We start from the raw sequence: 14797 nt of genomic DNA, 5'->3' as shown, positions 1-14797 counted from the left end.
GCACACATATGACTTGAACACAATCAAGAAATTTGATGTTAACATAATCTGTACCTCTCAATTCTTGTTGTACCCTAACCGTCATCTGTGATCTCTTACCTCTCATTGTACAGCCAGGCCAGGAAGTCAGTGGAGTTCCAGTACCAGTCTGGGGCCTCCCAGTCTCCGTCAGACCAAACCACTTCCGGCTTGTAAGTCTTCACCAGCTCATACAGCTCCGGCATGGCCTTGCTCTGCCATAAGACAAGTCACAGCATCACAATTACCATCACACAGCACCAGGTTACAGCATCACAACTACCATCACACAGCACCAGGTTACAGCATTACAACCACCATCACACAGCACCAGGTCACACCTTCAGGTCCCATCATCACAATTACCATCACACAGCACCAGGTCACACCATCTGGTTACACCATCACAATTACCATCACACCATCACAATTACCATCACACAGCACAAGGTTACACCATCACAGTCACCATCACACAGCACCAGGTTACACCATCACAATTACCATCACACAGCACCAGGTCACACCATCAGGTCCCATCATCACAATTACCATCACACAGCACCAGGTCACACCATCTGGTTACACCATCACAATTACCATCACAGAGCACCAGGTCACACCATCTGGTTACACCATCACAATTACCATCACACAGCACCAGGTCACACCATCTGGTTACACCATCACAATTACCATCACACAGCACCAGGTCACACCTTCAGGTCCCATCATCACAATTACCATCACACAGCACCAGGTCACACCATCAGGTCCCATCATCACAATTACCATCACACAGCACCAGGTCACACCATCTGGTTACACCATCACAATTACCATCACACAGCACCAGGTCACACCATCAGGTCCCATCATCACAATTACCATCACACAGCACCAGGTCACACCATCAGGTCCCATCATCACAATTACCATCACACAGCACCAGGTCACACCATCAGGTCCCATCATCACAATTACCATCACACAGCACCAGGTCACACCATCTGGTTACACCATCACAATTACCATCACACAGCACCAGGTCACACCATCAGGTCCCATCATCACAATTACCATCACACAGCACCAGGTCACACCATCTGGTTACACCATCACAATTACCATCACACCATCACAATTACCATCACACAGCACAAGGTTACACCATCACAGTCACCATCACACAGCACCAGGTTACACCATCACAATTACCATCACACAGCACCAGGTCACACCATCAGGTCCCATCATCACAATTACCATCACACAGCACCAGGTCACACCATCAGGTCCCATCATCACAATTACCATCACACAGCACCAGGTCACACCATCAGGTCCCATCATCACAATTACCATCACACAGCACCAGGTCACACCATCAGGTCCCATCATCACAATTACCATCACACAGCACCAGGTCACACCATCTGGTTACACCATCACAATTACCATCACACAGCACCAGGTCACACCATCAGGTCCCATCATCACAATTACCATCACACAGCACCAGGTCACACCATCAGGTCCCATCATCACAATTACCATCACACAGCACCAGGTCACACCATCAGGTCCCATCATCACAATTACCATCACACAGCACCAGGTCACACCATCAGGTCCCATCATCACAATTACCATCACACAGCACCAGGTCACACCATCAGGTCCCATCATCACAATTACCATCACACAGCACCAGGTCACACCATCTGGTTACACCATCACAATTACCATCACACAGCACCAGGTCACACCATCAGGTCCCATCATCACAATTACCATCACACAGCACCAGGTCACACCATCTGGTTACACCATCACAATTACCATCACACCATCACAATTACCATCACACAGCACCAGGTCACACCATCTGGTTACACCATCACAATTACCATCACACCATCACAGTCACCATCACACAGCACCAGGTCACACCATCACAATTACCATCACACAGCACCAGGTCACACCATCTGGTTACACCATCACAATTACCATCACACAGCACCAGGTCACACCATCAGGTCCCATCATCACAATTACCATCACACAGAACCAGGTCACACCATCTGGTTACACCATCACAATTACCATCACACAGCACCAGGTCACACCATCAGGTCCCATCATCACAATTACCATCACACAGCACCAGGTCACACCATCTGGTTACACCATCACAATTACCATCACACCATCACAATTACCATCACACAGCACAAGGTTACACCATCACAGTCACCATCACACAGCACCAGGTTACACCATCACAATTACCATCACACAGCACAAGGTTACACCATCACAGTCACCATCACACAGCACCAGGTCACACCATCACAATTACCATCACACAGCACCAGGTCACACCATCAGGTCCCATCATCACAATTACCATCACACAGCACCAGGTCACACCATCAGGTCCCATCATCACAATTACCATCACACAGCACCAGGTCACACCATCTGGTTACACCATCACAATTACCATCACACCATCACAATTACCATCACACAGCACAAGGTTACACCATCACAGTCACCATCACACAGCACCAGGTTACACCATCACAATTACCATCACACAGCACCAGGTCACACCATCAGGTCCCATCATCACAATTACCATCACACAGCACCAGGTCACACCATCTGGTTACACCATCACAATTACCATCACACAGCACCAGGTCACACCATCTGGTTACACCATCACAATTACCATCACACAGCACCAGGTCACACCATCTGGTTACACCATCACAATTACCATCACACAGCACCAGGTCACACCTTCAGGTCCCATCATCACAATTACCATCACACAGCACCAGGTCACACCATCAGGTCCCATCATCACAATTACCATCACACAGCACCAGGTCACACCATCTGGTTACACCATCACAATTACCATCACACAGCACCAGGTCACACCATCAGGTCCCATCATCACAATTACCATCACACAGCACCAGGTCACACCATCAGGTCCCATCATCACAATTACCATCACACAGCACCAGGTCACACCATCAGGTCCCATCATCACAATTACCATCACACAGCACCAGGTCACACCATCTGGTTACACCATCACAATTACCATCACACAGCACCAGGTCACACCATCAGGTCCCATCATCACAATTACCATCACACAGCACCAGGTCACACCATCTGGTTACACCATCACAATTACCATCACACCATCACAATTACCATCACACAGCACAAGGTTACACCATCACAGTCACCATCACACAGCACCAGGTTACACCATCACAATTACCATCACACAGCACCAGGTCACACCATCAGGTCCCATCATCACAATTACCATCACACAGCACCAGGTCACACCATCAGGTCCCATCATCACAATTACCATCACACAGCACCAGGTCACACCATCAGGTCCCATCATCACAATTACCATCACACAGCACCAGGTCACACCATCAGGTCCCATCATCACAATTACCATCACACAGCACCAGGTCACACCATCAGGTCCCATCATCACAATTACCATCACACAGCACCAGGTCACACCATCTGGTTACACCATCACAATTACCATCACACAGCACCAGGTCACACCATCAGGTCCCATCATCACAATTACCATCACACAGCACCAGGTCACACCATCTGGTTACACCATCACAATTACCATCACACCATCACAATTACCATCACACAGCACAAGGTTACACCATCACAGTCACCATCACACAGCACCAGGTTACACCATCACAATTACCATCACACAGCACAAGGTCACACCATCACAGTCACCATCACACAGCACCAGGTTACACCATCACAATTACCATCACACAGCACCAGGTCACACCATCAGGTCCCATCATCACAATTACCATCACACAGCACCAGGTCACACCATCAGGTCCCATCATCACAATTACCATCACACAGCACCAGGTCACACCATCTGGTTACACCATCACAATTACCATCACACAGCACCAGGTCACACCATCAGGTCCCATCATCACAATTACCATCACACAGCACCAGGTCACACCATCTGGTTACACCATCACAATTACCATCACACAGCACCAGGTCACACCATCAGGTCCCATCATCACAATTACCATCACACAGCACCAGGTCACACCATCTGGTTACACCATCACAATTACCATCACACCATCACAATTACCATCACACAGCACAAGGTTACACCATCACAGTCACCATCACACAGCACCAGGTTACACCATCACAATTACCATCACACAGCACCAGGTCACACCATCAGGTCCCATCATCACAATTACCATCACACAACACCAGGTCACACCATCTGGTTACACCATCACAATTACCATCACACCATCACAATTACCATCACACAGCACAAGGTTACACCATCACAGTCACCATCACACAGCACCAGGTTACACCATCACAATTACCATCACACAGCACCAGATCACACCATCACAATTACCATCACACAGCATCAGGTCACAACTGAGGGTCAGAGAGAGGGTCAGACTTTAGGTAAGATGGAGGTCAGACCGTGGGTCAGACTGAGGGTCAGGGTGTGGGTCAGTTAGAGGGTCAAACTGAAGGTCAGATAGAGGGTCAGACTGTAGGTCAGTTAGAGGTTCAAACTGAAGGTCAGACAGAGGGTCAGACATGGGTCAGATAGAGGGTCAGACTGTAGGTCAAATAGAGGGTCATACTGTGGGTCAGACAGAGGGTCAGAGGCTCAGACTGAGATGTAGGGTTTGACTGTGGGTCAGACTAAGGGTCAAACTGAAGGTCAGATGGAGGATCAGGCTGTGGATCAGATAGAGGATCAGACTGTGGGTCAGACTGTGAGTTAGATGGAGTTCAGGATGTAGGTCAGACTGAGGGTAAGGGTGTGAATCAGACACCGGGTCAAACTGAAGCTCAGATAGAGGGTCAGACAGTGGGTCAGATCAAGGGTCAAGATGTGGATCAGATAGTGAGTGAGTGAGTGAGTTGTGTTGAGCACTCAGCAATATTCCAGCTATAAAGCTACAAGTCTGGACCAGACAATACAGTGATCAAAAGCATGAGCATTGATCTGCACAATTGGGAACTGATGACATGTGTCAACCAAGTCAGCAAGTCTGACCACCTGATCCATGGATCAGATAGAGGGTCAGACCGTGTGTCAGAGAGAGGGTCAGACCGCAGGTCAGACTGCGGGTCAGACTGAGGATAAGATGGAGGTCAGACCGTGAGTCAGACTGTGGGTCAGGGTGTGGGTCACTTAGAGTAGAGTCCGATAGAGGCTCACACTGTGGGTCAAATAGAGGGTCAGTCTCAGGGTCAGATGAGGGTCATGCTGTGGGTCAAATGTTGGACCAGGCAAACACTCACCATGACAAAGTTGTTCGTTGTCCAGTTGTTTTTCTTGTCCTCAAGGTACAGGGGATGGAACCACTCCAGTAGTGAGTGGTAGATCCCAAAGTGGAGATCAGTGCTCTTTCTGACAGCAGCCGCCAGGTCACCTGACAAACAGCTTTCAGCATCACAAATAGTTCATGTTCCCAGTTTCTGACTCTTGTATTGATATGTAGGAAATTACAATATTTCTCAATTTTTATCATGTTTATTAAGAAAATCACATATATTTCTAAATCACAAAAAGGTTTCTCAGCAGTTTACAATGTTTACCATCATCAACACAAATCCTTATAGGAGACAAATCCCTACAAGAAATAATTTCCTGTAGGAGACAAATCAGGCCCTACAGGAAAATAATTCCTGCAGAAGACAAATCTTTACAGGAAAGAAATTTCTACAGGAGATGACTTCCTACAGGAAACAAATCCATTGCAGAGACAAATTCCTTCAGAGATGAATCCCATCAGTAATAAAGACAGTAATGGCCTACCAACAAGATCTCTGTTTGGTCCAACATCTTTTGCATTCCAGTTGAACGAGTGGTTTGACGGCCAGTTGGTGAATCCCTCGTGATGTTTGGTGACCAGAACAAGATACCTGTAACAAGAACATTGCAACTCATCTGGCATACTTGTCACTCTGCATTTCATGTGGGATACCTGAGTAGTATAGGGAATGACAGTTCTAAAACACTTTCAAGAAAAGTCTCTACAAAGCCTTATTTAGTAAATAAGGCTTTGGTTGGGCCCTTAGCTCTTGCTACTATTACCCCTACTACAAAAAAGTTGGCGGTAATTACTGTACCTATTACCGTGTGTTGGTAGGAGGTAACACTGTGCCGTACGGTACGATCAATAATTCTTCTCTTACAAAACCCCTACCCGGCCCATCCCTCAAGTAGTACAAGTTAGGTTCGTCGGCTTTTATATCCACTTTATCTATGTTGTAAGTTTTGACTGACCATATAGGATCGGTGGCCCGCTTACGGCTATCACCCTCGTGTTCCCCCGGCTGGTATAGATACCTCACTAGGGACCTATCTGGTATCTGTTTCTCCTTCCCACGCAATGGAGCGGCCGACTCTGCAACTATTGATTTTAGTTTGATAGCGTCTGCCGGTTTCTTACCGGTGAGACGGGTGACTTCATGGTTGATTGCCGACACCACCTTGGGTAACCTCGTGACCCATTCAGTCGATCGTTTTCCAGGGGTGACCATCTCCCTAGCATACTGATGGCCGAACAAGCGCTCAGCCAAAGTCCTATTAAATCTCTCAACTATGGCTTGGCTGCGATGGGCTCCGGCCGTGCCACGCCTGACCTTTGTATCGTGTTTGGCTAGCAGTTGTGACACGGCACCCATGAACTCCCATCCGGGGTCAACTTGCAGCTCTGTTGGCCACGTCAGCGGGCTGCGTTTGTATATGCGTTCGAATCCTCTGGCTACCTGGGCCGAATCTTTCGTGGTCAAGGGTTCGGCTTCCTTGTAACGACTGGCTACGTCCACTACGGTTAAGGCATACTTGTACCTCTTGTCGTGGGGTAGGAACAGTAGGTCTGCCTGGTGAACGCTATTAGGTATGTTAATACCGAACCTCCTTCTAGGCACGTAGCGTGGTGCCGGCAAATAGATCTGCCACAGGGCTTGTTTTTCAAGCCACGCTTTGGCTTCCTCCGGGGGTACTCGCGCTATTTTAGCTAGCTTATCTACTGCGCTAGCTCCTTTCCAGTACCCACGCGGGCTGTAGTAAATAGCCTCAAATTTTTTCATGTCCATACGCGTATGTGTTTATCCCATCAATAGCTATCCAACGTTTCGTGCCCATAGGCGACAGGGACGTCTTGTTTATAGTCAGTCCGTATATCTTATGTCCATCACTTCTAAGTGTGTTCATTTTATGTCTAAACGTACGGGTCTTGAACAGGGCTTCCTTGAATCTGGCGTGTTTGATGTGTTGTTTCACCACATACTTCTTAACCCCCTTAGCCTTCCGGATCTCACTATTGTCGGCTTTCAGTATGGAGTACATCTTAGGTCTCAAACCTATGTACTCGGCTATGGGCGTGCCAGCACACTCGTCCTTCATCTTACCTAGGACCTTTTTATTTACCGTACTGTGTATGGCATGGGTCTTAGGGTAGTCGCTGGTGTCATATAAATCGAGGTGTTTTTTCATGTCCTCGTACACGTCATCGGTTCGAATCTCCATCAGCAGGGAATCCGTGTCAGTGTACAGCACTTCACACCTGTCACCGTACTGTTTCTTGAGCTCGTTGTAGTAAAAGTCGTACATCAGGTGTTTGGATAAATCGAGGATGCTCATCCCCACGTAAACAGGCCGGTTGAATTTTATGTGGCTTTTCTTCATGTGTAGGGCAACCAGGTTGTCTGTGAATATCTTACTACGGTTGAATGCCGGACTGGCTATCAATCTCCTGAGCTTGTCTTCCTCACTCGACCTAACCAGCTTCACGGTCACGCGTTTCCTCAGGTTCTCCATAGTCTTACCAAACACCGAGTTGTTCATGAGCTTGTAGAGATTTTTCTCAAAATCACTGGTGGCTTTTTTTCGTAGGTCTGTGTTCATTCTGATGTAGGGCTCCATCCATGGGCTCTGGTCGAACATGAGCACCCTGTGTATTTTGGTCAGCCTCATACCCAACGACAGGTACAGCTGTAGGATGCGATAGTGAACGATGTACTTGGTCTTATTCATTAAGTTAGGAACGAGTTTTTCAACGTCTGTCACACGCCCACCTAACAAGTTATGTTGGTACTCAGACATCCAGTCTGGGTTAACCCTCATACGTTCGGGGGCCAGGGGGTAGCTGTTGTGTGATGTGTGTAATTCCTTGGTATACTCTAAGTCAACCTCGAGGATATACCCTTTGTTCGAATCTGGTGCAACCCCCATAACATCAACGTGGGGTACCCATTCGAATCCCCCTGTAGGTAGATACTGACTCATGGCCCAGCCGTACAGGTTGTTTGCGTCGAGGTAGAGAATGTGATTGGTTGGCTTGTTAGGATCGTAACCTTTCACGTATTGATTATTTGCTTTAGCGTATCGTTTGGATGCCATGGAAATCCCACCTCGCAAGCCTTTCTCAATGAATAGGTGCATGTTGTAATCTGTGAGCAATTCCAAATTAACTCCGGTCTTTTTAAGCAAGGCGTCCCACGACAGACCTGGGCTGGTGTAATACCATGCGGGGTCGAGTTTATACTGCTTGAAACACGTCTGCCTAAACGTTTCAAACACGTCGGCTAACAGCAGTACATCTGTCCTCAAGTACAGGTCGTGATAATCACCCAGGTTCTTACAACCCAGTTTATTCCATACGTTAGTCGCGTGCGAGTAATCATCTCGTGAGACGGACGCCTCATTCAGCTTGCTATAAAAGCAGTCAATAGGGGGTAGTCTGGTCTCGGTGAACTTGACCCAACTATCCATGTACTCATAGGGGTACACACCCTTCCTCATAAGCAGGGGTCTAGTCTCGGCGTCTGTGTATCGATCGGTGATAGGGAAGGTATTGTTGGCCTTGACCAGACTGTCGAGTGACGACAGGAGGAACTGAAACGAGTCAATGAACCTAAGTCCGTTTAAGCTGAAGGAGATGGATCTCTCCATGTTGTTGGGGATGCACGTTATATTACCATCGATTTTCGCGATGGCCTGCATGATCAAGTGTGAGTCGTACCCTCTCAAGTTGTGAAAGACAACGGGGATGTTTATTGTCTTAGGGTTGATTTTAAGCTTGAGGTTGCACGCGCTGTGAGCGGCGCCTCTATACTTACCAGTTATGTGGCAGTGATCTCTCACCGAATCACCGTTAAGTGGTGAGTCACACACGTGACATTTAGTGCTACGCTTGTGAGCTAGCTTGTCGTCTTGGGTCAGACGCATGGGAGCGATTTTATACAATGCATTCCTAATAATTTTTTCTTCCTCCTGCAAACACTTTAGAAACCTTTCAGCCGCGTCAGGGCCCCTATACACTACCGGAGCTTTCGTTTCCCCGTCACAACGGACGACAATGTATCCAAACGAACAGACTTTATGCTCTTGTGTCTTGTGGGTGAAGGGAGCCTCGCCGGCGGCACCACTGGGGGAATCCCCACCCACAACCAAGGCTTCGAAGTCGGCGTATATGATATAAGGCACAGACATTTGGTTCTTGTGGTTACTGAATTTTAGGATTTTGTTATCTTCTTTAGGCATGTCGACTCGTATAGCCGTCTGCCCCACACCTTGGCAATCCTCCCGGTGGGATTCTAATAAATCAGCTCGACTGAAACCGTGTAGGCATCGTACACAAAAGTGTTTTTCCCCATCGTGTTTCGACTGGTCGTGCAACAACCGGCTGAGATGTTTTATCCACGTGTAGTGATACTTGTCACCTCGTTGGATCATGAATATATTGATAACTTGGCGATCCTTCACCGGGCTGACCCTGTGTACTATTGTTTTGTTACCTTCGTGCCCAAAGACATTTATAGCCATATTATTCTGTTTTTCTACTTTAGTGATCTGGGATATGGGGGTGGGTTCATCTATACCATCCCAGTTGAGCCCATCATCCTGAGGATAATTAGAAGGCCTGTTCGGATTAGTGTCAGCTGGAAATAAGGCTGACCTGATAGCTAACCTCAGGCAATCGTTTCCTCTATTCTTAACGTTTACTATGGCATGTTTGTTCCTATAGTAGGGAGGCAAGGCTAGGTATGACCCGCCTCTGAACGGCACGTAGTTAGCTATGTCTAGATAGACATTATCGATTTTATCTACAGCCCACCCGGACCCCAAGTGTGTGTAGCGTTCTAGGTATTCTCGTATCTGCTGAAAACTGGTATCGATTGATGCGTCAACGGTCTCTGTATGTGTGACGACCTCTTGTTGACCTAGGAAGTAAGGCTGAACATATTCAGTGGTACTCCCAACCTGCTTATCGAGCGACATTTTCACTGTGATCTGAAACTTGATACTTCCTAGGTTATTTAGTTCCTGGTTGACCTTATCAGCTATCAGAGGCTTGATATCTGTAATGTCTATGTTTCTATCAACGTGCATGCGCCAAATAGTTGCCTACAACGCGCTCAGTGCGCACGAACTGTAGGTCAATAGCTCTATTCTGTCGTAATAATTCTACAAGCTGTGGTTTTCTCATACGGGAATACCCGCCTAAACCCAAATCATGTGCCTCGGCTTTCAGTTGTTTTACAGTGGGACGTGCTACAGGGGGATGTGATAACAATTCGACTAACCCGGCTCTCCCCAGGTTTGAATAACCCGTGTATCCAAGCTGTTTTGCTTGAGCTTTTAATTGTTTTACCGTAGGAGGGGCTTCTAAACCTAGTAATCTCAACAATGCTGACTTCCGCATTCTAGAATACCCGATCACACCTCTCTGTTTTGTGACCCGCTTAAGCTCGCGCACAGTAGTCATAGTGTTTACACCTAAGAGAACCAATGTCTAATTGGTTCACAGTAAAGGGAGGTAACCCTTAAGTGGCTGTTTCACGCACTGTTGGATATATTTGAGTCTATCTTGAGCAGTCGCCTACGTTCTTTTATGTAGCCTTTTTTATTCTCGTAGATGAGTTGATGTCTGACTACGTTCGCTCCGTGAGCTTTACATAGACAGTAGTGTCCTTTAACCCCGATACCACACACAGAACACGTGTAGTTAGGACTTCCCATATGGAAACAACAGAACCCCTGATTCCTGCATTTCCTACCACAGGCCTCGGTCTTCCCCATAAGTATGTATTCGCATCGGTATGGAGCGGGTCTCATGTTTACTTATATAGGTATTTTAATTTAATTGCTTAGCAACCAACGCAGTAGCTGCTATACCCAACACTATGAAGACCAGTTCACGATTCATTTGCCCCTTGGATGGTGTGTAGTACTGAGCGAATGTGGGTTTATTGAGCGGTTCCAATCGTTTACCAGTTAGTAGGTAGTATTCTTTCATTGCTTCATCGACATCGTTGAATGTTTGAACGGAATGGTTTTCACGCGTGAGTTGTTCGTTAATAAAATCGATCCTCTGGAGGCGTTTTTTAGCGTACTCGGCCTGTGCCCTTTGTAATTTCTCAGTAGCGAGATCGTGCCGCTTCCTTTCTTCCTGTATTGCGTGATCATCTCGTAGTTTCGAGAAGAGGAAATTACTCCTGGAAAATGCCAGGGCATTCACTAACGCCCCACCGACCATCATAGCTATCGTGGCCATCCTATATTTATTTCATTATATTTTCAGGTATTATCCCTTGTTTTACTAGGATGTCTTTTGTGGCCATCGCCATACCAAGGTTCATTATAAGCATACCCATATCCTGCAGGTTGAAATCTAGCTTGATAGTTGGTTGTTTAAGCACCATTTTAGTCAACCGAGCGTACCCTACTGCTAGACTGGCGACCACTGTGGCGTGGTATGCGTCGTTGACGAACGTTTTCCCCTCAGACATTATGTATATATAAAAATATTTTAAATTATAACATGATATGCGGGTCGACAGTGGGGCCTGCCGGCGGCGTGGGGGTACCCCCCACACCCCCAGGGTTTTCCTCACTGTGGGAGGGTACCCCCACGTATAACCATGTTATAACCACGGCAGCAGTTACGCCTACAACCAACAACAGTCGGGGGTTGGTCACTTTATGTTGGTTACACCACCGTTTTTTACCGGCAGCTACTCTCTTAGGATTCTTCTGTCTGGTTACTGTTGGGGGTACCCCCACTGGGGTCACTTCCCTCACTGGTTCCTGTGAAGGGGTCTCCACCGTCACCTCGGGAGGGGTTTCCCTCAGTTCCCCCACTGGGGTTTCCTGTGCAGCATCCATCTATACTATTATTATTATTCTTTCTCTCAAATTGACAATGTTTTGCCGTGATAATCGCCGCCGTCACTGGAGCCAACAACATACCATATTTGTGGTACAGCCCGCAGCTGATAGAACTCACGGCGTGTTCGATAAAAGGGTCTTTCTCGAGGTCCTCCCACAGGTAAAGTCGGCGCTCTGGTGGAATGGGAAGGAAGTATGACACAATACCGGTGTATATCTGGGTCATAGCCGATCCTATTGTCTTTGTCATTTCTGCTCCGAGCCGGGACTCGTATCTAGCGTACAGCTTATCGATTTCTTCGGCTGACATTTTGTGAATTTTATCCGGAGTGTAGTCTCCAAAGTAATGTTTGGCTTTGCCACCAACAGCCAACGCCACCAGTTTCTCTCGCTTATCATCAGTGGGGGAGACCCCCAACTGTTCGAGCAATTCCTCACACTCCATCTTATAATATAACAAGTAAGATTTAGTTTTAACTATATAATACCCGATGCAGACAAAACACAGAGAAATGAAGGTTAAGTTGCACACGACAAATACTTCAAATATCATAGCTTTAGCTTAGCTTTGCTTAGCTTTGCTTAGCTTTGCTTAGCTTTGCTTAGCATACTATATATGCTACTGGTTGGTCGGTCTTGAGCACGAGCTTAGCGTGTTTAGTTTCAGCGAGCTGTTTCTTCACCCGTTCCCGTTCTAATTTGCTCATCACATCGTTCTCTCTCAAACACTCCTCGAACGAATCCCTGGAACGAATAAGGCCACCCATCGCGTCTGCTCCCTGAGGTCTTTCAACACCGAGTTGAACTTCTGCGTTAGCACCCAGACGCTGTGATTTGCATGCCGGCCGGAGAAGGCCAGGTACGATAGCATGTCTCTCTTTTTTGTTATCTCGCGATTAGCGCTGCAGTCGTCCAGTATGAACAGCGTCGGTTCCCCTTTAAATTTCTCATGAAGAGCTTTCAACCAGTCCTGCAGGCGTGTTCCAGGGTCGATTTTGTGTACGTCCGGGTCCGTCATCACCCAAGGTCGCGCGTACGTTTTATTCATGCTCAGAGTAGGGCACATGATAACGATGTTATCGAACACATCCTTGTAGTAACCCTCCAACATATCCAACACGAAAACGGTCTTCCCACAGCCAGTCTGCCCGCACACTATGGCGCAGTGTGGGTCAGTGGGGAGTGGGGGGTACCCCCCATCAGTAGATGGCTTGCACGAATCTCCCATTGTCTATATTAAGTTGCGCGTCCATAATAACGTACAGATATAATTTCAACTTACCAGCGGGTTGAGCCTTCTTAGTAATCTGGATGGTTATCCCTTCGCTGCCGTTATCTATACGGCGCCCGCTACCGTGCAGTTTATCATCATCCGTGGATCGCATGTCCAACCATAGGGCGTACTTGGTGGTCAGGTATTCACCGATCTGCACGGAGCCTAGGTCCAGGTCCTTTGTTATGTAATCCCCCACTGGTAGCTTTTTTATCTCATCCCACTGCTGGTGTGGTCTCATACCATGACTGAACAGCTGGTTGGGCACGCCCTCGATGGTCACTTCCACCTTTTCAATCTCGGGGTTGAAAAACTTCTCGCTGTCCCTCCGGAATGGCTCGTAATCCTCCACGGGGACGACCAGGATACCTTTCATCGATCGCGCCGGCACGTTCAGGTTGATATTCCACACAGTGTCGCTCTTATCTCGCACGACTGATCTATGCCTCAGTACGCGATCGTACAGGATAGCCATCTTCCCAGAGTACTGGCTTCGAACCTGCCTGGCCAGCTCCGGGCTAGTGACCATGTCGAACTCCAGAGAGATGTTGTCTATGGCATAACTGGCCTCATCACCGTTCGGCGTACGCACTACTTTGCTATAGTCGTTAAACGTGAGCTCGTATTCGAGCCTATCACCCAGCGCGGCCTGGTAAAACGGCGCGTGTCCCGTGAGCAACTCGAAGTCGAGCGGCACGCAGAATCGATTCCCGTATGCTCGAGCGATGGCCTTTTCACCGTCCGATAGCTTGTCTAGCTGGTCTTGCGTGAAGGCATACCCTATGCGCGACCGGGTTGATTTGCTGATACCCTGGTACACATCATTGACTCGTTCTCCCTCGCTTTTCCAGAGATCCCCGTAGCAGTGAAACACGTCGCTGTCGTCGATGCTCAGCACCTCGTTACCGCTGATCTTGACGGTCGTTTTCTTGATGATAGCTCGACCCACGTTCCGCACTAGCTCGCGTTTGTCGTTGTCGGAGGTCAACGTGATATTGAACGCCAGTCGAACAGTGCCTGGTACAATGAGGTCATTCTCACCAAGGTTTGGAAATCTAACCAGCAGAGTTTGATTCTGGTCTATCTTGCTGGGATTGTTGGTGATGGTCACCGACTGGCGCACGGCTCTGACGCCTAGTGGCTCTCTCAATCTTCTGAAAGGATCTAATTTTCTGCCGTACATTGTTATATAAATAAAATATATTTTTAATATAAAA

General features: G+C 47.6%; 1 protein-coding gene across 1 annotated transcript in view; it reads right to left on the bottom strand.

The window, feature by feature from the left end:
* LOC137284680 (alpha-L-fucosidase-like) overlaps window positions 1–14797 on the bottom strand; it is a 53003-nt gene that overhangs the window by 29335 nt on the left and 8871 nt on the right. Inside the window, exons 2-4 of the mRNA XM_067816588.1 lie at window positions 5945–6051; window positions 5428–5558; window positions 100–233 (exon numbers count right to left, since the gene is read on the bottom strand). Coding sequence (XP_067672689.1) covers window positions 100–233; window positions 5428–5558; window positions 5945–6051 — 372 coding nt within the window. The remainder of the gene's footprint in view (window positions 1–99; window positions 234–5427; window positions 5559–5944; window positions 6052–14797) is intronic.

The sequence above is a fragment of the Haliotis asinina genome, chromosome 5, assembly GCF_037392515.1.
Source record: "Haliotis asinina isolate JCU_RB_2024 chromosome 5, JCU_Hal_asi_v2, whole genome shotgun sequence".
NCBI lineage: Eukaryota > Metazoa > Mollusca > Gastropoda > Lepetellida > Haliotidae > Haliotis > Haliotis asinina.
The sequence above is the reverse complement of the archived record's forward strand: the minus strand, read 5'-3'. Positions and strand labels throughout refer to the sequence as shown.